This window comes from Trichechus manatus, unplaced genomic scaffold (genome assembly GCF_000243295.1).
Source record: "Trichechus manatus latirostris isolate Lorelei unplaced genomic scaffold, TriManLat1.0 scaffold00170, whole genome shotgun sequence".
Classification (NCBI taxonomy): Eukaryota; Metazoa; Chordata; class Mammalia; order Sirenia; family Trichechidae; genus Trichechus; species Trichechus manatus.
Genome location: NW_004444106.1, coordinates 5436034 through 5457726, shown reverse-complemented (window position 1 = coordinate 5457726; position 21693 = coordinate 5436034). Strand labels below are relative to the sequence as shown.

At 53.5% G+C, this 21693-nt stretch overlaps 3 protein-coding genes across 5 annotated transcripts; 2 read left to right on the top strand and 1 right to left on the bottom strand.

The window, feature by feature from the left end:
- The first annotated feature begins 501 nt into the window (after nt 1–501).
- Nucleotides 502–6476, top strand: ACHE (acetylcholinesterase (Yt blood group)). 2 transcript variants are annotated; one of them, XM_004386744.2, is made up of 5 exons: nt 502–659; nt 2217–3306; nt 3921–4141; nt 5113–5282; nt 6128–6476. In XM_004386744.2, exons 2-5 carry the CDS (start codon nt 2239–2241, stop codon nt 6247–6249), a joined length of 1581 nt encoding a protein of 526 aa, XP_004386801.1. In that variant the 5' UTR covers nt 502–659; nt 2217–2238; the 3' UTR covers nt 6250–6476. The 2 variants fall into 2 exon arrangements, with proteins under 2 accessions (XP_004386801.1, XP_004386800.1); XM_004386743.2 differs by having other exon boundaries at nt 3657–4141.
- Nucleotides 6477–7058: 582 nt separating this feature from the next.
- UFSP1 (UFM1 specific peptidase 1 (inactive)) lies at nt 7059–7788 on the top strand. The gene has a single exon (XM_004386742.2). It carries the CDS (start codon nt 7132–7134, stop codon nt 7558–7560), a length of 429 nt encoding a protein of 142 aa, XP_004386799.1. The 5' UTR covers nt 7059–7131; the 3' UTR covers nt 7561–7788.
- A 124-nt stretch (nt 7789–7912) lies between these two features.
- Nucleotides 7913–21506, bottom strand: SRRT (serrate, RNA effector molecule). 2 transcript variants are annotated; one of them, XM_004386740.2, is made up of 19 exons: nt 21074–21506; nt 15651–15779; nt 15249–15395; nt 14816–15004; nt 12848–13017; nt 12521–12705; nt 12207–12305; nt 12004–12121; nt 11666–11823; nt 11269–11330; nt 11066–11144; nt 10573–10761; nt 9837–10010; nt 9585–9738; nt 9199–9392; nt 8618–8774; nt 8338–8463; nt 8092–8218; nt 7913–7988 (listed from the first exon to the last, which is right to left on the bottom strand). In XM_004386740.2, exons 1-19 carry the CDS (start codon nt 21193–21195, stop codon nt 7913–7915), a joined length of 2655 nt encoding a protein of 884 aa, XP_004386797.1. In that variant the 5' UTR covers nt 21196–21506. The 2 variants fall into 2 exon arrangements, with proteins under 2 accessions (XP_004386797.1, XP_012413977.1); XM_012558523.2 differs by having other exon boundaries at nt 8338–8427; nt 11666–11820.
- Nucleotides 21507–21693: the final 187 nt, after the last annotated feature.

Below are 21693 nucleotides of genomic sequence, written 5' to 3'. Positions count from 1 at the left end.
GTCCCCCATTTCCACTCTTCATTCCCACAGGTGTCCCCTCATCCCCAGGAGTGTCCCACGTCACCTTTTCTCTACCAGTGGTACCCCGACCCCTGAGGGGGTCCTCAGTCACATTTTCACCTGCTGGTCCTCCCATGCCACCCCTATCTGTGCCGTGTCCAGGGAGGCTCGTTTATTCGGTCCCGAGGACTGACGGCCCCTGGCCCTGCGGGGACTTCCCGAGCTTCGACAGAGGTTGTCAATGTGTCCGAGTGTGTCCGTCCGTCTCTGAACGTCGGCCACTGCGTCTGTGTCTGTCACTGCATGAGATTGTCCGTCTGAGTGTCCATCGCTGCGGGCTTCTCTCCGTCTGTCACCGCGGGGTGTCTTCCGCCGCTGCAGGTCCTTCTGTCGTGCCTGTCACTGAGTGTCCGTCTGGGCCCCCGGCTCTCCGGGTCTCTGCTCCGAGGGAGGGATAGAGAAGGGAGGTGGCAGCCTGGGGACGCGGGGAGGGGCGGGGGCGGAGACAGTGGGCGGGGGCGGGAGGGGGCGCCTCGCGACCCGGAGGGGTGTGTGCGGGGGGCCGGAGGCGGCGGCTGTCAGAGTCGGCTCAGCCTGCGCCGGGGAACGTCGGCCGCCTCCAGCTCCCGGCGCGGCCCGGCCCGGCTCGGCCGCCTCAGGTGAGTCTCCGGCCTCGCACAGGACCCTCCTCCGGCCTGCGGCCCATCAGGTGTCTGGGGGACAGTGCGCTTCCCGAGGGGTCTAGGCCCCTAGGCGGGAAGCCCCCGGAGCCCCCGGGCCCGCCCAGAGACGCCCCCCGCCGCACCACACGCATCCTTAACTCTTCCCTCACCGCCGCGTACTTACAGACGCCGACAGCGGGGGAGCAGGCACCCCGCGGGGCTGGCGGCCGCCTCTCCTCTGGGATTCCTGTGGGGACCCCCGAGCGTCCCTTTGCCCGCTTGCTCCCAAGTCTGGGGTTACTGGAAGGCGCCCCCTGCTTGGGCGGAACCCGAGCTGCGCAGGTTCCTGGCTCTGGCTGGGCCCCGGGATCCCCTACCCAGAGCCGGGCCAAGGTCCCCTCCGAGGCTCAGGCGCCCCCCTCCCGCGGGGACTCCGTCTTTATTTTTTGGTAAGGGGAGGCTCAACGGAAGCCCCGAGATATAATTAGCCCCACTCGGGTTTCCTAGTTAATCTCCAGCACCACCACTCCGCAGCTCAGGGCGGCGGGGGCTGGGTGAGGGGTGACCGCCGGGAGAGGGGGGTAGTTCCAACCCGGGGAATTTTGATCCCTTGGCTGGAGATGCCGGAACCACAGCAGCTGCTGCCCCAAAATAGCATCCCCATCCCTGTAGCCGGGGATCTCTGGAGCTCCCGGAACACGGGCGTCCCGGCTCGCCCTTCAGGCCCCTTCGCAATGCCCGCGAGCCCTCAGACCCCCGCCCCAAGTTCCCGGCTCCCGGGCTCAGGGCGGGGAGCGCCGTCCTTTTCTCGGTCTCTACTGCCGCCGCCTGGCTGCACGGTGCACCACAACATCGGACGGATAGGGGACTCGAGTCCTGGGAGGGGACGAGGGCTGGCGAGCCTATTTGCTGAGGCTAGGCAAGGCGGCCGTGTAGCTAACGGGAACCGGCGGGTCCTAACGCACTGTGCCAGACAGTGGATGTGCAAGGGTGTGAGGCAAGCAGGATTTGGAATGCCCCAGGACCTGTGGCTCCCACACTCCGCATACCCACCCCACCCCGCAGGGACTCAGCCCTGGGCAACCCAGGAGAGGCTTGGGCTGCGCCTTCATGCCGCCACAAGCTCCTCCATCAGCGCCGCCGGTCAGTGAGGGCCCCGCCCCTGCCGTGTGGCCTGTGCGTGGACTGCGGACTCTGGTGCCCGCACTGCACGCACTGGGCCCGGCCCCGTCCACCCAGCAGGGAAGGAGGTGAGGGCTGAGTTCCCTCTGCGAGGCAGGGGGCCGGGAGGTTCCTTGGCAGGTCTGTTTTGTGCTTTCGTCCCTGGGTTTGTCTGTCTGAGTGTGTGTCTGCCTGGTCTCTGGGCCCTCTTGCGTCTGTTGTCCTGCGTCCTTGTCTCTGCTTGTCTCCCTCCCTCCATTTATCTCCTCCTTTCTGCTAACCTGCCCCACCTCCTCTGCAGCTCAGTGATAACCCTTGGACAAGAGTGTTACCCAATCTCCTCCCTCCGGGTTGCCTCAGGCCTTCACCCTTTGCCTTTTTTTCTCCCAACAGACACCTGCCTGCCCTGGCAGCCATGCAGCCCCCATGGTGTCCCCTGCATACGCCCTCCCTGGCTTCCCCACTCCTTCTCCTCCTCCTCTTCCTCCTTGGAGGAGGTGCAGGGGCTGAGGACTTGGAGGACCGAGAGCTACTGGTGACCGTGCGTGGGGGCCGGCTGCGGGGCATCCGCCTAATGGCCCCTGGGGGCCCTGTCTCTGCTTTTCTGGGCATCCCCTTTGCGGAGCCACCCGTGGGCCCCCGTCGTTTTCTGCCACCAGAGCCCAAGCGGCCCTGGGCAGGAGTGCTGGACGTCAAGGCTTTCCAGAGTGTCTGTTACCAATACGTGGACACCCTGTACCCTGGCTTTGAAGGCACCGAGATGTGGAACCCCAACCGTGAGCTGAGCGAGGACTGCCTCTACCTCAACGTGTGGACACCATACCCCCAGCCTGCATCCCCCACCCCTGTCCTCGTCTGGATCTATGGGGGTGGCTTTTACAGCGGGGCTTCGTCTCTGGACGTGTATGATGGCCGCTTCCTGGCACAGGCCGAGGGGACTGTGTTGGTGTCCATGAACTACCGGGTGGGAGCCTTTGGTTTCCTGGCCCTGCCCGGGAGCCGGGAGGCCCCAGGAAACATGGGTCTACTGGATCAGAGGCTGGCACTGCAGTGGGTGCAGGAGAATGTGGCAGCCTTTGGGGGTGACCCGATGTCAGTGACATTATTTGGGGAGAGCGCAGGTGCCGCCTCTGTGGGCATGCACCTGCTGTCGCCTCCCAGCCGGGGCCTGTTCCACAGGGCTGTGCTGCAAAGTGGGGCACCCAATGGGCCCTGGGCCACTGTAGGCGTGGGAGAGGCCCGCCGCAGAGCCACACGGCTGGCTCGTTTCGTAGGCTGTCCCCCGGGCAGCACTGGTGGCAATGACACAGAGCTGGTGGCCTGCCTACGAACACGGCCAGCCCAGGATCTGGTTGACCATGAGTGGAGCGTACTGCCTCAAGAAAGTGTCTTCCGCTTCTCCTTTGTGCCTGTGGTAGACGGAGACTTCCTCAGTGACACGCCTGAGGCCCTCATCAACGCTGGAGACTTCCAGGGCCTGCAGGTAACTAGTGGCTGGAGAGGGTGGAGCCGGTTCCTCGGGCCCATTCTCCCACCCACCACTTCCCCCTGGGGACCCAGGCATGGGGGCTCCTCAAGACCCACTTCCAGAGGCTCAGGCTTCCAGCCCCCATTCCTACCTCCTCCTCCCTGAGGACTCAGGCACAAACACACTCAGATCCCAGGGTAGTCAAAAGAATGGAAATGTGGGTATATTTTCTCTTTCTCTCCATCCCTTCCCCAATCTCACACTCTTTTGCTCTGTGGTTCTGGGTCTATAACTGTTCATCTCTCTGGCTCTTTGTTCTGTCTGCCTGTCTGTCTGTGCCCCCGTCCTTCATCCTGTCCCCCCAGGTGCTGGTGGGTGTGGTGAAGGATGAGGGCTCCTATTTTCTGGTTTACGGGGCCCCAGGCTTCAGCAAAGACAACGAGTCACTCATCAGCCGGGCCCAGTTCCTGGCCGGGGTGCGGGTCGGGGTCCCCCAGGTGAGTGACCTGGTGGCCGAGGCTGTGGTCCTGCATTACACAGACTGGCTGCACCCTGAAGACCCAGCGCGCCTTAGGGAGGCAATGAGTGATGTGGTGGGCGACCACAACGTGGTGTGCCCCGTGGCCCAGCTGGCTGGGCGACTGGCCACCCAGGGTGCCCGGGTCTATGCCTACACCTTTGACCACCGTGCCTCCACGTTGTCCTGGCCCCTCTGGATGGGGGTGCCCCACGGCTACGAGATCGAGTTCATCTTTGGGCTCCCTCTGGAACCCTCGTTAAACTACACCGTCGAAGAGAGAATCTTTGCCCAGCGGCTGATGAGATACTGGGCCAACTTCGCCCGCACAGGGTCAGCAGTGCTGAGGGGGAGGACGGCCTCTGGGGGCCAGGGAGGCAATGGGGAACAGAGACAGAGAGAAAGGCAGAGGGGCAGAAAAGGAGAGATGGATTCACAAACAAAAGGAGAAAAGGGGGGGGGGGAGAAAAGAAGATAAAGGGGGAGACCCAGAGAGAAAGGAAAGCAGGATGGCAAGTCCTAAAGTGATAAGGACAGAGGGAGAGAAGGGCAAAGTGAAGAAGAGATAAACAAAGAGACAAAGACATAGGAGTTAATATAGGAGCCTGAACTTTAGAGCTGAATTAAACTGGACCAAAAAAAAAAAAAAAACCAAAAAACCTCGAACCTGTTGCCCTGGAGTCGATTCCTACTCATAGCGACCCTATAGGACAGAGTAGAACTGCCCCATAGGATTTCCAAGCCTTTTGGTTAGCAGACGAGCTCTTAACCACTGCGCCACCAGGGCCCCTTAAATTGGACTTGTGTTGATTTATTCTCTGTGTGACCTTCCCCCCACCCCACTACACACCCCCCGCCCCACAGCAGTTTACTTGCCTGAAGCGGGACAATAAATCCGGCCTCGAATGGATGCTGCCAAAAGTAAACGTGATGTTTGTAGAGATAGGATTGGGCCTGGAAACACAGTAAGGGCTCAATAAATGGTAGCTTTTTTTTTTTTTTTTTAATGAGAGAAACAGATGGAGAGGAAAAACTGAGGGAAAGAGACAGACAGACAAAAAGAGGGAGAGCAGGAGGTAGGAGAAAGGTGGAGAGTCCCTGATCATAGGGGACAAGGGAGAAAAGAAAACAGGGTTGAGGAGGTGGTGGGAGGGAGGGGAATGGGGTTTTCCCTAGAGTTAAAGATGTCCAGGGTTAGGAAGCCCTTGCCTCTCCTACTCCATCTCCACTCCCCATCCCTCATCCCCATCCCCCGGAGGCGGGGCAGGCTTGCAAGGCGCTGAGCCATCCCTTTCCTCCCGCAGAGACCCCAATGATCCCCGGGACCCCAAAGCACCGCAGTGGCCACCGTACACGGTGGGGGCACAGCAGTACGTGAGCCTGAGCCTGCAGCCGCTGGAGGTGCGGCGGGGGCTGCGCGCGCAGGCCTGCGCCTTCTGGAACCGCTTCCTACCCAAATTACTCAGCGCCACCGGTACGCTGGGGCCAGCCCGGGCAGGGGCGGGGAGGAGTGGGTAGAAAAAGAGGCGCGGAGAGAGAGTGGAGTAGCAGCCGGCTGGGTGTAACCCCTCTCTTCTCCCCCCAGCCTCGGAGGCTCCCAGCACCTGCTCAGGCCCCGCCCACGGGGTGGCTGCCCCGAGGCCCAGGCCCGGCCTCCCCCTGCCCCTCCTCCTCCTCCTCTCCCGGCTCCTGCGGCTGTGACCATGGCCTCTTCCCCTCCGGCCTCAGGAGGCCTCTCCTCTAATGAGTGGTCGACTGTGGGGAAGGGCCCCACTCAGGGACCTCCAACTTAGCGCCCTCTCCCTTATCAATCCAAGAGTCTAAAACTGGACGGGGGGGAGGGGTGACCCATGACCCGACTCAGGGACCCACAAGCCTTTGTTGTTTAAATGCAAATGGAAAAGCTACACATTTTTATGTACAAAATTAGCCTTTGCAGCCTGAGCCTGCTGTTGAGGGGAGAGGGAGGACCCGGGGCGTGATAGCACCCCTACTGGGGCTGTAATTGTCAACCATTTCTGCCTCTTTTTTCCCCCACCAACCCACGGATCCTCCCCGCTCTGTCCCCTCCGTCTTCTGGTCATTTTCTCCTCCTCCCTCTCCTTCCTGCCATCTTTCTCTGGCCCCGCCTCTATCTTCATCCTCCCTCTCGTCTTTCCGTCTTTCGCGTATTCTCCTCATCCTTTCCACCATCTCACGTGGCCTCCTTACGTTGTCCATGTGCCTTCCTCGCATCCACACTCCCCACCCACCACGTCCATTTCCCGACCTTTCCCGTGTCGTCCTCCCCCCACCCACTTGCCGGCACCCTGGCCGTAGACACGCTGGACGAAGCGGAGCGCCAGTGGAAGGCCGAGTTCCACCGCTGGAGCTCCTACATGGTGCACTGGAAGAACCAGTTTGACCATTACAGCAAGCAGGATCGCTGCTCAGACCTGTGACCCAGGCGGGACCCCCGGACCACCTCCCACCCGCCACCCTGCCCGTCCCGCCTCCTTGCTGTATATACTGTTTATTTAACGGCTGGGATATAACACAGATGAGCCCCAGACCGTGCCCCCACTCCCGACTTTCCCCGGGGGCTCCCGGTCCTCTGCATGTCTCGGGCCGGGCTCCCTCCCCTGCGGTGCCTTCGCCCCTCTGGGCTGCCAATAAACTGTTACAGCCACAGGAGTGTGCGCGACTGGGGAGCCGGGGGTAGGGGCAGAATGCCTGGATCGCTGGGGCTCAGTAACTGGAAGCGTGGGTGCTACAAGCTGTAGGACGTGCGCCTCCTTGAGGTAGGGTGCAGGGCGCCTGCGGCTAGAGCCGCCGTATGTATCGTCGACTCCCGCCCCACCCAACGCGCGCCTGCGCTGTGAGGCCAGCGGTGACCGCGCAGCGGAGGGGCGGGCGCAGCGGTGCTTTGTGGGAGCTCCCGGTTGTCTAGAGCTGGGTGAGTGTCCCCGGAACTGTGCACCGGTCCTGCCCACAGTTAGCGCAATACCTGGGGCCCAGAGGCAGGGCTGAAGCCCGGCGTTCTCACTGAATTCGCTCCTCGTCGCCAGGACGACACATCTGCCCGGCCTGAGCGACCGCCTCTCCCGCCAGCCGTCCTGGAGCCGCTGAGAGACGTCCACTTGGGCCTGGCCCCACCATGCCGCGACTCCGCTCGCCTGGCCCTCCTCTTGGGCCACTACCTTTACTATCACTACGGCTGCGATGGTGTGGACGACCGGGGCTGGGGCTGCGGCTACCGCACTCTGCAAACGCTGTGCTCTTGGCCAGAGGGCCAGTCCGCCGGCGTGCCGGGGTTGAGCGCCGTGCAGGCAGCCCTGGAGGACATGGGCGACAAGCCCCCCGGATTCCGGGGCTCCCAGAGCTGGATTGGCTGTGTAGAAGCCAGCCTCTGCCTCTCCCACTTCGGAGGGCCCCAGGGGCGCCTATGTCACGTGCCCCGTGGCGCGGGGCTTAAGGGGGAAGTGGAGCAGCTCTACTCCCATTTTTCAGGGGGTGGGGGGCCTGTAATGGTGGGAGGAGATGCGGATGCCCGAGCCAGGGCCTTGCTGGGAGTCTGCCTGGGGCCAGGCACGGAAGCCTACGTCCTGGTACTGGACCCTCACTGCTGGGGCGCCCCGAAAAACCCCAATGAACTACAGGCTGCTGGGTGGGTGGGCTGGCAAGAAGTAACCAAAGCCTTTGACCCAAACTCCTTCTACAACCTGTGCTTGACCAGCCATAACTCTGAAAAGCAGCTACATACCCTGGACTGAGGATAAGGGCCCAGAACTGAGACTGCCTTTGGCACCAACCCATGTCTCTGGCCACATACATGCACACCCTTCCACTTCTCAAAGGCAAAGAGAGTTGTCTGATGGCAAGCCCCAAGGTAGTCCCAGCAAAGCCTGGGGCATTTGGCATCAATAAAGTTGGCAAGTCCCAGCTGACAATGGCCCCAGCCAATCTTGAGAGGATTTGGGGAGATACATAATATACACTCAGTCAGGCATCACTGGGGAAGTGCTTTTATTGGCAGTAGGGCTGAACATACAAAAAATTCTCAGAGCTGTATACGACAAAACAGTCTTAAGTACAGATGATACCAAGTGAGGAAAAGTGGATGGCTCAGAAGAAATCAACATCATCTGGGGCATCCAGGTCACGATATTCCACAATGGCCCTTGGGTCTCCACGAACCATCCTGTGAGGTAAGAGGTAAAGTGGGATGAGGCTTGAGGATCCCTAAAGGGAGTTTGAAGAGGGCAACAGAGCCAGAAAGCTTAGACATCATAGCTCATTCTCACCTGTTGCGGGGTTTCCCAGGATAACCTCCTTGGCCGCGAAAGGCATCATAGTTCCCTCGGCCGGCACCATACGGAGCATGGGGGTATGGAGGCCCTCCTGTGGGGACTGCAGGGCGGACAGCACCAGCTATGAAAAACATCAGTGTTGAGTTGAAAAATTACCACCTCAATTATGTCCTAGCTAAGTTTTCTTTCTCCCAGCCCCACACAACCACCAAGCCCTTTCCTCTCCCCTCCTATACTTACCTCCATAGCCCAAGATGGGGGGCCGGGGCTGCCCGTAGGGCATCAAGCCCTGGGGCGTCTGGTGTGGGTAGGGGAGTCCCGGGGTCAGGCCTGGGGGGAGTACAACACGGAGAGAGATGTGAATTACTGCGGGGGGGAGGGGGAAGGCACAGGAAACAACAGTTCTAGGAATATGGTCTAAGGGCAGGGTAGAAACTTCTCTAGGGATGACAGGTTAAAGGGAGTCCCTGGACAGCCAAGGGAAAGACAATGTGTCAGACCCTCATGGATCGTATCTTACTCTGGGCAGGGCCAGGTGGCTGAGCTGGCTTGATCTCAGGCAGAGCTGGGCGCTTGGCATCAGTGAGGAAATTGTTAAAAAATGCCACCTCCTTCTTCACTTCCTCAATTTTCTCTGCATGCTTGTTGAAGATATGTTTGCGTACAAACTCAGGGCCCTGGGTGAAGAGGAGAGGGTCAGGACAGAGCAAGGAATATGGGTTCCCTAATCCTCTCCACAAGGAGTGCCAGTGGCACAGTGGTTAAGCACTTGGCTGCTAACGAAAAGGTCTGCAGTTCAAATCCCCCAGCCGCTCCACAGGAGAAAGATATGGCAGTCTGCTCCTTAAGATTATAGCCTCGAAAACCTTATGGGGCAGTTCTACTCTGTCCTATAGAGTTGCTATGAGTCGGAATTGATTTCATGGCAAAAGATTTGTTTTTTTTTTTTTTAAATCCTTGCCACAGACCCGATTTGGAAGAATCACTCTCTCCTCCTGCCAGTACCCAGGCAGCCCCAGTTCCCTCCCCAGGCCTTTAGACTTCCTGGCCCAAACCCCTCCTCCCATGGTTCTAACAAGCCAACTCTCTAGCATCCCAGACCTTGAATTTCTTGCCACTGAGAGGACACAGCCACTTATCCTTGCCCAGTTCCTGGGTGTTAGAGGTGACAAATTTTTCCACTTCCTGCTCAGGGTCTTTGCGACCCATCTTCTGGGCCTCTTCCTCGGAAAGAGATTCTCGCACACTCAGCAGTGGAGTCAGCTTCTCCTCAAACGTCTTCTGCCACTCTAGCACTGTGGTTTGGGAAGAAAGATGGAAAGCAGGCTGCAGAAGGGAGCCAGAAGCAGGGAATTGTGGGAGAAGGAGGGAATTTAAAGGAGGAAGGAGTGACAGAGCATTGCCATCAGAGCAGGAGTAAGACTAGAGGCAGTGGGAGAGAAAGGAAAACCTCAGAAGAATCAGGAATGGGGAGTCCCGGAGCTCACCTTCTCCGTGACTGATGCGATTGGGTGGCATGGGGCCCCGAACATGGATGATGCCACAACGGTTGGGCATTTCATCCTCATTGGGGTACTCGCACGTGTTATAATAATCCAGGGAATGTACAATGCGCAAATAGAGAAGGAGTTTGTCCAAAACCTAAAGGAAAATGAGAAGCCAGTCAGGACCTGTTGTTGGTTCACCACACTCATACCCTGAGACATGTTCTCCCACGCCCACATGGCTAAAGCCAGCACCTTGATCAGCTTCTCATCCCGCTCCACATTGATCTCGGCTGGGTTCCCTTCCTTCGGAGGCTCCTCAGGGGGGGCTCCACCACTGCTCCCCAGCAGCTCCTCCTCCTCAGCGCTCACCTCCTCAATCAGGTAGTCAGTGATGTTCTTTAAGATTGGGTTCTGAGAGGGCAGACTCTGGAGGGGAGGGAGGAGGGGGAGGGTGATAAGCAGGGGCAGGCAAGACAGAGAGAAACCATCAGGGTAGAGGGCCCAGGGACCTCACTTGAAAAGCCAATGTGAGGGGGAAAGGAGTTCAGATCTCACTTGACCTGTTATCTCTGCCTCACTATTTGTCTTCATTGTCCCACCCTAACCCACAAATAAGGAGCCCTGGTGGTGCAATGGTTCAAGCGCTCAGTTGGTAACTGAAAGGTCGGCAGATCAAACCCACCAGCCTCTCTGTGGGGAAAAAAGACCTGGTGATCTGCACCCATAAAGATTACGGCGTGGGACAGTTCTACCCTGTCATATAGGGATGAGTCAAAAATGACTCAACAGCACACAACAAAAACCCACAAATAATTACTAGCGCCAGTCTGTTCTGTTGGGAATTGGAGAAGGTGGTGTTACCCAGACAGGAAGGGGCAAACAGAAGTGAATGGGTACAAGGAGTCATTGCTACAGCTCAAGACCAGAGTGCCCAGAGCAGATGAGGTGGCATCAGCTACTTCTGAAAGTCTCATGGGGAGTCACTGACTGTTGGGAGAGGAGGTGTTCCAGGCTCTGAGGCCCAGAGCTGGGTCCTGTCATCCAGTGTGTGGATCAGCTTGGCTGCCAGCTTGATGTCGTTGCGCACTATCTGCTTGTGCTGGGTAATGCCATTGATATTGCGGACACGACGGGTCAGGTCTCTGTTCACGCCAGGGCTCAGCTCACACTCCCTGAGCTGCAGGAAACAGGTCATCAGAAGGCTCACCTGCCCTACCACCACTTGCCCAAGAGGCAGCAACTCCGACACTGGCCCTATTAGCATCAGTGATAATACTATGAGCTTCCTGAGGACAAGGATCAGCTATGTCTTGTTCATGGTAACAGCCCCAGAGCCTAGCCCAGAGACAACAGTAAACAGTTCATTAGAGTAGACTTAATGGATGAAGTAGGGTGCAGAATGAATGAATCCATGAACAGACAAAGGAATCTGTATGGAGCATGGAGCACCAACTTCCCTTCCTCAAAACAGTTCCACTCACTCGGATATTCTGTAGGTTCCAACAGATCTCTTTGATATTGACACTGCGGTCAAAGGTCACCCAGCCACGACGAAAAAATCTAACCAAAAGAAAAGAACAAAAACATCATCATCATCCAGGAGTTGGGGGGAGTGTTGGCCATTAACCTTCCCCTGCATCTTCTCTCCCAGGTATCCAGCGTCACGGTGTTTTCAGTTCCTTACCTCCTCTCTGGCTGGGGCTCTGACAGCGCCACACGCATAAAGCCTGGATATCTTTTACAAAGCTGGAAAAGCAGAGGAAAATAAACCCTATTTAGTGATGATACAGTAATTCATTTCTTCCTCTAATCCCCAAGTCCTCAGAACCCCAGGGAACTAATGCCTTTTAATCTTTCCCCTCCCAATAAAGGGCTTAAGAACACCAGCACCTACAAGCAAATTGTGCAACCAGGGTCAGCCCTAGAAGGGTCTGGCCCCATGGAAAGGGCATCCCTATTACAGAAATGGGGTATGTGTCCAGAGGTGCAGTGCCTTGTGCCTTCCCTCTCCTCAAGGAACAGGGCCTGGTTGTTAAGGGTCTGGGTGTCATCCCTGCTCCAACACCATTTCCCCCACTCACAGATATGATCTCGGCCCGGGAGATGTTGGGTGCAATGTTGCGCATGAAGAGAGAGCAAGTCTTATGCAAGGGCCGGGGTTTACATTCCAGTCCTGGAGCCTCCTTAGGCTTCTCCCTTTCTTCCTCCTTGGGCTTCTCCTTTTCCTTGAGTACTTCTTCTGTGCAGGAGGTGGTGGGAGTTGATGAATTTTTTTGTTGAATTTGGAGAAGAGGATACAGAACTAAGCTGTTACCACCCCCCACAAGTCTGCACCCCATCAACTTCACCAACCTCTCTCAAACCCCGCCACCCCATTCAGTTGGAAGAGAATAGACTACAAGCAGAAAATAAAACTTACCAGCCTCCTCCTTCTCCTCCTCAGCTTGGCCGCTCTCAGACTCAGATTCAGACTCAGATACACTTCCTTCATCAAAGCTGTCATCACCACTATGCTTCCTATTCCGTTTCTTGCTACTCTGTGGGAGCCAAAGCAGGAGGGGATGGGTCAGAATCCAAGACCCCAGTGCTGACATTCTGACCCCCACATAAGAAATAGCCTACCTTTTTGGCTTCCTTCTCAGAGTCTTCTTTCTTCTCTTCCTTGTCCCCATCACCCTCAGATTTCTTAGTTTTGTCATCATTACAACTGTCATTCTCAGCCTACAAGAAGAGACAATCACTGGGGATGTCCTATCTCCCCTTCAACCTTTATCAGACAGTCCCCTCCCACTCTCCACAGCTCAGCCCGGAAACTCCTCTTTATCCCCACCCACACAACATACAACCCCCTTGGTTCCAGCCCCTTGGGGCCCCACCACCACCACCGAAGAAGCTCCATTCCTACCCTTCTCCCCTCAGTGGCCCGTCACTCATACCTGTTTGCCATCTTCTTTCTTGTCATCCTTATCATTGGCCTTGCGCTCTCCATCCCCCAGCCCTGGCCCAGCCCGGCCTTCCTCTTTCTTGCTGGGCTCCCCGGGCTTTCCTGCCTGTTCCTCCTCCTCCTCCTGCTCCAGGATGCGTAGATCATTCTCCGTGCCTCCTTCCATCTTAATCACAGCTATAACAAAAAGAGCAGATGTCATAATCCAAGAACCCTAGCCTTTAGCCTCTGGCTTTCTGTCAACCTGCTCCTGTTTCCCAACAAGACGTTGGTCACCAGGCAGTCCTCACCCTCATGCCCACCTTCCAAACACACACACCTGCATCCAGCATCTTGACAATGGCATCAGCTTTGTCTATGTCCAGAAGAAGATTATCAAACCAGCCACTCTCCATGAGAGACAGGAATACCCTCAGTCGGTTTTGCAGGGCCCCTCGGGCCTCCTGACGACGCTTCCCCACCTCATCTGGGTGGTACTTAGACCGAAACCTGAGAAGGAAGCGGGGAGGGAAGAGACAGAATAGTCATTGAAGGCCCAGGCCAGGATGTGAGGAGGGGCCCAGGAAAGTCAGAGCATAGCCCCCATCCTCTCACACCCACAAAAGATCATGAAAGCAGAGATTAGGGGAGAAGGGTGCGCTAGAACCACCCAACTGATCCCAAAGGGAACCAAAGGTCGTGCTCTGAGAAGAACTAGGGGAGGACCAGGAACTAAGAGCTCTGGATTTGGGAAGAAAAATGACTAACGGGGGAGGCCAGGATTAGAGAGGCACATTTATTGCCCCAAGTCTCTGGGAAATATGAACTTAAAAAGGTATAGTTTCCCAAAGCACCAGAGAGGACAACTAAGAAAATGTTAGGCCCCGAAGAACCTCCCTTCTTGCCAACCCCAAACTCCAGTCATTAAAAGGACTGTTCCCGCCAATTCCCTCCATCCCTAGGGGTCAGACAGGGAAACCTGAAATGCACCAGGTAGAAAAAGGCAGGATATCTTTCTCCCCCTTGGGAAGACAAGCAAGATGGTGAGGGGACAGGGAAAGACCAAAGGGAAAAACTGAAGTGCCCTTATAACCTCAGGTATTGCCCACGGGGATAGAGAAAGAAGAGGGGTGGAGGACTAGGAGTAGAGCATAAAAAAGAAAACATTTAAAATAGGACAGGAGAGGAGACAGAAGAAACCAGGGTATGAGAAAGAGGGAAAAGGGTGAGAAATTCCCAGAAGTCGAAAACAAAGGGAAAAACTGAAGACTAGACAGAGAGAAACTGAAAACACAAAGAAGTGTTAGGAAACAAGAAGACGGACGGAGAAAGAATAAAAGTAAATAAAAGACCGAAACAAAGAGAGAAAAGAAGAGGACAGAGACAGAACAGAACCACATGTTCAGTGTTAAGAGAAAAGGAAAAGCCGCAGGCATCACCTCCAGGATCTTTACCTTGGCTGCTTGGTCAAACAGAGCTCAAGATTTAACTAGCCGCGCCCAGGGCCCCTGCTGGCTGGTGGGCCACCGGCTGGCTCCTGGCTGGGGCTTCCCGGCCCGGGTGCCCCACCCCCGCGGGACTCCGCGGTGGGGGCCCTGACTGACTAGCTGCCTGAGCAATCACATTCAGCTAGACCACTGCATTGTGCACAGCGGTGCCCTGCCTGTCTGCCTGGCCGGGGCAGCGCGGTTCAGCCCAGGGAGCTCATGTATGGGCTGGGTATGGTGGGGGTGGAGGTGGGTTTGCTCCGAGCTCCGTCGATGGGCGGGTGTAGTTCCCAGTTCTGGCTCTTTTCAAGGAGGAGGAGCAGAAAGAGGATGAGGAGGAGGAGCAGGAAGGGGGGAAAAGATGGTTGATTAAAATTAAAACATCCACAAAAGGAAAAAAAATTAAAATTCTTTTTCTGTCAAACGACCCTGAGATGTTTGATTTTCTTGTCTGGATTCACTCGTCGTTTTTGGGAGGATGCCACAGCCACAGAGGGTCCCAGCGATCAGGAATGACTATGACCCAATGCCAGCAAGTGGGAAACAGTCTGTCTGCTGCCCCAAGGGGCCAGGTGTCTCCGGCCAGCTGCCTGGAGGTATCCAACTCACTGAGGACAGCGGGGAAGGGAGATGGAGTGGGGGGCAATGGCAGTCGTTGAACTGAGGAGACCCCATCAGCCAATGCTGTTATACTTCCCATCCCCCACCCCCAGGAAACTCTGGATTGGGGAAAATGGGAAGAGGACAGGGCTGCATGCGCCACTGGCTGGGCCAGGAGAAACATGCTAGGGGAGATGTAGCAGAGAAGTAGGGGCACTTACCACTCCTCATCTTTATGGGCCAGGAAGAAATCCTGCATCTGCTGCCTTCGAAAATCCAGCTTGTAGTCATTATAGCGCTTAACTGCCTCTGTCTCATCCACAGAGTCATCCAATGACAGGAGAAACTCCTTGAAGGTCTTCATGACTGGTGGCGGCACACCCAAGTCGATCTCTGCGATGCTGCCCAGCCTGGGGGGGGCCCGGTCAGGAGGTCTTGGTTGTGGGGGAAGAGGGTGGGGGGATGGGGGGGCCGAGGTAGCCAGCTGCCCCCTTCCCTTGCCCACCATGGACATCAGCCCAGGCATCAACTGCTACCACCCCCAGAGGCACTCCTCTGTGTGCCTGACCTAATTCCTGGCTCCAGCCATGGTATTCAGCAACCCCAATCCACCCCGAAGCCCACCTCCTTCTCCCAAGAACCCCAAGTCTTTACCTGGCCTGGATAGGCAGTACATGATGCTGCATGATGTGGACGTCTGGGTGGCCCCAGGGCTGAGGGGGGCCATAAGTTGGGGCCCCGCCCCCCCCAGCATAGGGCATCTCATAGCCACTGTGGTATGGGTCAGAACTGTGCTCATCCCTGAGGGTGGGGGACACAAAAGTCAGACAGAGAAGGGAACTGTCCCTCCAGAACATGAAGGAGGATGAGACAGAGGGAGGGGAATCTACAGAATGTGATCTCTCACCAAGGGTTTAGAGGGACAAAGAAACAATGAATTTATGGGAAATCTGAGAAAAGGAAATGACAGTTCTCAGCAAAGATGAGAGAAGAGAGCTGAGGCCCAGGTGGAATCGAGGCTAAGGAGAGGACCCAGAGAAACTACTGCCATCTCACCAGTCTCGTCTCATGCGCTTCTGCGGGGGGCTGAGCTCATGGCGGGGAGGAGAGAAGCGTTCTCGCCGATTCCGGTCATAGTCCCGGTATTCACCCCGACTGCGGCGCTCCCGGCCACGGTCCCATTCTCTGGAGGTAAAAACAAGAAATAGTAACAAAAGAGACAGCTGATAACCCAAGGCTAACCTCCTGGACAGGCCCTATCCCACCAGAATGTCATGAAATGAGTTCCTTTACGTCACCCTTTGCCTCAGGCCTTTGGAAAAACATCTTGGGAGATTTTTTTTTCTCCTAAAGCCTGAGGAGTTACCCTTGCCCTAGTTCTTTGGAAAAGCAACTTGAGGAAAGGGGGGGCTCCCAGGTTGTTTACTACCCTAGAGGGTTTGTTACTTTTCCCCAGGGCGTTCCCCAGGTTGATTTCTGGGTAAGCTGAAAACAACCTGATGATTTGCTACTTTTTGTCTGGCCATGGACTACAGTCTGCCCTGTGATTGGTCTATTTTATGCACCTTGCAGGGACTGGTCAATTTGCTATACAAACAGTGGCTTGAAAATCCAGCCAACAGGATTGAGTGACTTGTGAGGATTGGTCTGTTCGTGGTCCTGCTGGGAGAACAAACTGATGAGCAGGCTGCTTATATAAGCAGCCAACGCCACAAAGCTTTTTAGAGGCAAGAGAAAAGCAGCAGAGAAAGGTGGTGAGGAACCTCACTATAAGAGCTATTTCCTGTAAGAGATGTAACACGGGTCAAGTGCTATAACACTGAAGATGGCAAGAGGCCCAGAGAGGGGGCAGAGCCAGTGGTGAAGACAGAAAGCTGCTGCTAGGAAAGTAGCTAGGAGAGCTGAGCAAGCTAGTACACTGGCTATGAGCTGGGCCAGTGAACATCGAAAAGGCCTATGGCAGGGAGACTGAAAGCCAAGGGGTGGATGCATGGCCAAGAGGAGGGCCTGCCTGTTAGCACAGTCGAGAGAAGGGCCTGAGAGAGCCGTTCTGATTGGAAGCTGTCCTGTACTGGAGAAGGAAGGGATGTGCTCTCCACCTCAGGGAAGCCTTCCAAGCCTTGCCTATGTGCTTCCTGATCCTGATCCCAAATTGTTCCTGTTACTTCCAAGTTGATCTTGATCTCAAGTTATAACATGTTATTTCCCTAGCACAAGACGTAACTATGAGTATGATCTGTGTGGCCATTGCAACGAGTTATCAAACTGGGTAGAGTGTGCAATGCAGGGAGCAGCTAGTGTCAGAAATAGTGAAAAAGTTGGAGAGTGGAGGTAAGTCTGACTTCCAACTCACAGGAACCAGCTTTGTGTTGATCCTGATTCTTATCCCTCGGGCATCTAAACGACTTCTGATGCTGCTAGGATGCACAGACTAAAACCCTAAATTATAAAACTGCACTCTAAACAGAAAAACTCTGGATTACTTTCATCACTTCAACCACTGCCCACAAACTCCACCCTGGCCTTTTTCCTGAGCTCCAGACCCACATTAATAACCCCCAATTAGACACCCAAGGAGCCCTGGTGGTACAACGGCTAAGCACTCAGATGCTAACCAAAAGGTTGGCAGTTCAAACCCACCCAGCAGCTCCACAGGAGAAAGACCTGGCAATCTGCTCCCATAAAGATTACAGCCTAGAAAACCTTGAGGCGGTTCTACACTGTCACGTGGGGTCACTATGAATTGAAATCGACTCCATGGCACCTAACAACAAATTAGAATCCACAGTCGCCTCAAATTCAACACGTCAGAATGGAGCCTATTACTACCACCACTATGTAACCAAACTTGTTTCCTTCCTCCTGTTCCCCTCAGTTATATTAACATAGCACCATCTATCCAATTAACAAGTTATTACCCTCACAGCTCATTTGTTATTGTCTTGTTAATCCTCTGCCTGAAAACCTATCAAAGCTGTCCCCTTCTATGCCATCCTACAAACTCTAACCCGACCTGTAGCCTGGTTGTTTCTCCAGGGACTGCAGCAATGGTTTTGTTTACCTGCCCCTGGCCCCTTCCCCTTCTCTATTCTACTTGCAAAGTGGTCTTTCTCAAAAACAAATCTGACTGTGCCATGCCCTTGCTTAACTGTTAGTAAATAACACTGTTCAAAACCTTTGTTCTTAGCCGTTAATTCCAGCCTCTCCTCTAACCCGATAGTTTTCAAACTTTTTGGTCTTGAGATCCAATCTTAAAAATTAAGGAAGCCAAAGAGTTTTTGATTATGTGGGTTCTACCTATCAATATTTACCATACTCCAAATTAAAACAAACAAAAAAAGATTTAGTATCTATTTACTTTCAGGAGGAGCCCTGGTAGCACAGTGGTTAAGCGCACGGCTGCTAACCAAAAGGTCAGTAGTTCAAACACACCAGCTACTCTGTAGGTGAAAGATGCGGCAGTCTGCTTCCATTAAGATTTCAGCCCTGAAAACCCCCTGGGACAGTTCTACTCTGTCCTCTAGTGTTACTATGAGTCGGAATCAACTCAACGGCAATGGGTTTGGGTTTTTTTTTGTTTGGTTTGTTCACTTTTAAATTACATATTAATATAAATTACATGTTTGTGTGAAAAATGACTATTGTCCAAAACATTGTAGTGAGAAAGTGGCATTGTTTCACATTTTGCAAATCTCTTTAAGGTCTGGTTTAACAGAAGACAGGATTCTATTATTTGCTTCCATGTTCAATCTGTTGGGCTGTGTTGTTTTGGTTGAAATATATGCAGAAAATTCGGCCGCACACTGATATGTAGCTGGAAAAGGGAGTACTTTGGTAGCCTTTTCAAGTAATTATGGATAGTGTTCTTTGATACTTCCCAAAACAAGTGGTAGTTTTAAAGGTTAGTTGCAGTGTGGCCTCTGAAATTTTATCAATGAACTCTGCAACATTATACTTTGCTACATTAAAATTCATTGTTCTATCTTGCTCTTTGAATGAATTTTGACACACTTCATTAAACAATATAAAAATATCATACTAACCAACATTACCAGTTATCTCAGATATGTATTCAAGAGTCTAATAATTTTTACTGCTTCATCAAAGACATTCGTAAGTGAAACTGGCTTATTTTTTTACTGTGAGCAATGAAGAATACAATAATGACTACTGATACAGTCTGGTGCCACTGCTTTAATTAATGCGAAGGTGCCAGCAGTTTTATCCACCATTGCTACGGCACCATCAGTGCAAATGTCAATACAGTGAAAAGCCTTAGTATTTCTATAAAAATAGTTTTAACCTCACAGATCTCCTGAAAGTGTCTCGGGGACCCCCAAGGGCCTGTGGACCACATTTTGAGAACCACTACTTAAACCAAACTAGAATTTGTGCTGTTTTCTGCACACGATGTATGTCTACAATTCCAAGATGTTCACTCCATCTGTGTTCGGGGAATTCCTGTGCCTTCTTCCAATTCTGGCTAAGTGCCACTTATCCTGCAACCAAGACAGACCACCCCACTGCCCTCCTTTACAAGAATTTTCCCTCAATGCTTTTTATGATATTCTTTTACATATGCTCAGTTGCAGCATAGGCCCAAGGTCACTCCAAGCACTCCTTAAGGGAATGACCACATCTTATCCATCTTCAGCACTCCTTTGTCTTCCAACATTCTTAGAAAATACCAGGGAAAACAGGGTGGCCACATAGGGTCTCCACAGCTAAGAGATACACTCACTGGCTGGCAAGTTGAATGATTTACTAAACTTTTTCCCAAATGATACTGATGAACAAAAGCTATCACAATAAGTCACCTCACAGTCTTGTTTCCAAATGGAGCCACTGCCCAAGGTCATGGAAGCTCCACAGACACATCTGAACTCCCTGAGGGACTGAATTACTGGGCTGAGGGCTGTGGGGACCATGGTCTCAGGGAAAATCTAGCTCAACTGGCATAACATAATTTATAAAGAAAACATTCTACATTCTACTTTGATGAGTAGAGTCTGGGGTCTTAAAAGTTTCTGAGCGGCCATCTAAGATACTCCACTGGTATCACCATGTCTGGAGCAAGGGAGAATGAAGAAAACCAATGACACAAGGAAAAGATTAGTCCAAAGGACTCACGGACTACAACTACCATCAAAGCCTCCACCAGACTGAGTCCAGCACAACTAGATGGTGCCTGGCTACTACCACTGAATGCTCTGACAGGGATCAGAGTAGAGGGTCCCAGACACAGCTGGAGAAAAACATACAACAAAATTCTAACTCACAGAAAAAGACCAGACTTACTGGCCTGACAGAGGCTGGAGAAACCCCGAGAGTATGGCCCCTGGACACCCTTTTAGCTCAGTGACGAGGTCACTCCTGAGGTTCACCCTTCAGCCAAAGATTAGACAGGCCCATAAAACAAAACGAGACTACAGGGGAACACCAACCCAGGGGCAAGGCCTAGAAGGCAGGAAGGGACAGGAAAGCTGGTAATAGGGAACCCAAGGTCGAGGAGAGAGAGTGTTGACATGTTGCAGGGCTGGTAACCAATGTCACAAAACAGTATGTGTACTAATTGTTTAATGAGAAGCTAGTTTGTTCTGTAAACCTTCATCTAGAGTACAACAATTTAAAAAAAAAAATTTAAACAATGCCCCCCAAAAAAACCAAAACCAAAAACAAATGGAGCCACTGCCATCGGCTCACTGATGCCAGCCCCTTAGATTAAAAAAAACCTTCCATGTTTCCTCTTACCTTGATTACTTTATTTAAAACCATATCAGAAGTTTAAGGGAAATATTCTAACTATAATTAACTCAAAAACATCCCTGAATCCTAATTACTAGCTGATTCAAACCTAACCAATTAACTCAATTACCATTGTCCAAAGAACCCTTTTCGAAATTTTAGGCAAAATTACAAGAAATTTTATCATATCTTGCCACGGAACTAACTGGTCTTACAATCTCCCCAGTGAAGCCAATCCTATAATATTACCGCTTTTGAATCAACGTTTTTGAAGTATAATTTCCAAACAATGCACAGATATTAAGTGTGTCTATAAATATTACTTTTTTATACTAACTGAATAAAAATTCTCACTTTTATTCCTTTGATCTTCAGGACAGTTCAAAAATAAAACATATAAAATAATCAATTCAACAGTATAAAGTATTTACAAAAGAGAAAGTACTCTTGGGACCAATTCAGAATTATGCTGACAAAGATGCTGATAGAAAAATTAATTTCTTTTCATTTATAAAGTACTTCCAAAGTTTAAAAAAAAAGCAAGCATATACTTCTTTGGCCAACAGCAAACAGGATGAACCGTATGAAATTGCCATTTTTGTACACCAAGACCGTCAAGTATCAGCAATTTAATATGGTTCACCTTAATAAAATTATAGGAAAAAGTAATGAGGGTGGGCTGAAAACAGAATGAGACAGGAGGACAAAACTCAGGAAAAGGTTAAATGTCTCACCGGTCATTCCAGTCGTCCCCTCGACGTCTTTCATCTCTTTCCCGAGAACGGTCATAGTCGCTGCGCTCTCTTCTGAACTTGTCCCTGCGCCTTCGATCATATTCGTCATCACTGTCACCCATAGCGCGGTCTGAGGGGGCCTGGGGCCCAGGGAGGGGTAGTCGAGATGTTGATGAACAACGACGAGAAGAAAGGATCGCCTCCCTCCCGCAAAGGCCTGCCTTCCGCCATCCTAATCCCTCTTTCCCCGGCAAGTGGATGAAATGGATGGCTCCGACACTTCCACTCGCCCCAAGGGGTCTCCCTGCCCCACCCCTGGCGGCCCAGACCCGACAGCCGCCTCCAAAGGCTCCCCGCTGGCCCTTGGGCCCCTCTCCCTCAGTCTCGCACCAGCGCCGGCCCGAGGCCCTGGCTCTCCGGCATCCGCCCCTCCCCCCACCTGGAATCGGTCGCGGCCGTTGGCCTAGCGCTCGGGCGGAATTGTTCTCCGGGCGACTTGGGCCCGCGCCTTCGCTTTGGCGCGCGACGAGGACAATGCACGGGGGGAGAGGGACACGAAGGGGTCGTAGAGACTACAAGAAAGTGGGGCAGCAAAGGATGGGCAGCCGGCGCGCGCCGTT

Excerpts from the sequence above, each read along its gene's own strand:
- ACHE (XM_004386743.2), top strand. The coding sequence starts at position 2,239 with ATGCAGCCCCCATGGTGTCCCCTGCATACGCCCTCCCTGGCTTCCCCA. Across the intron at positions 3,307-3,656 it reads GAGACTTCCAGGGCCTGCAG|GTGCTGGTGGGTGTGGTGAA; the intron begins GTAACTAGTGGC and ends CTGTCCCCCCAG. Across the intron at positions 5,283-6,127 it reads CAAATTACTCAGCGCCACCG|ACACGCTGGACGAAGCGGAG; the intron begins GTACGCTGGGGC and ends CCCTGGCCGTAG.
- UFSP1 (XM_004386742.2), top strand. The coding sequence starts at position 7,132 with ATGGGCGACAAGCCCCCCGGATTCCGGGGCTCCCAGAGCTGGATTGGC.
- SRRT (XM_004386740.2), bottom strand. The coding sequence starts at position 21,195 with ATGGGTGACAGTGATGACGAATATGATCGAAGGCGCAGGGACAAGTTC. Across the intron at positions 11,331-11,665 it reads CCCGGGCCGAGATCATATCT|CTTTGTAAAAGATATCCAGG; the intron begins GTGAGTGGGGGA and ends CTGCTTTTCCAG. Across the intron at positions 11,145-11,268 it reads GAGCCCCAGCCAGAGAGGAG|ATTTTTTCGTCGTGGCTGGG; the intron begins GTAAGGAACTGA and ends TCTTTTGGTTAG.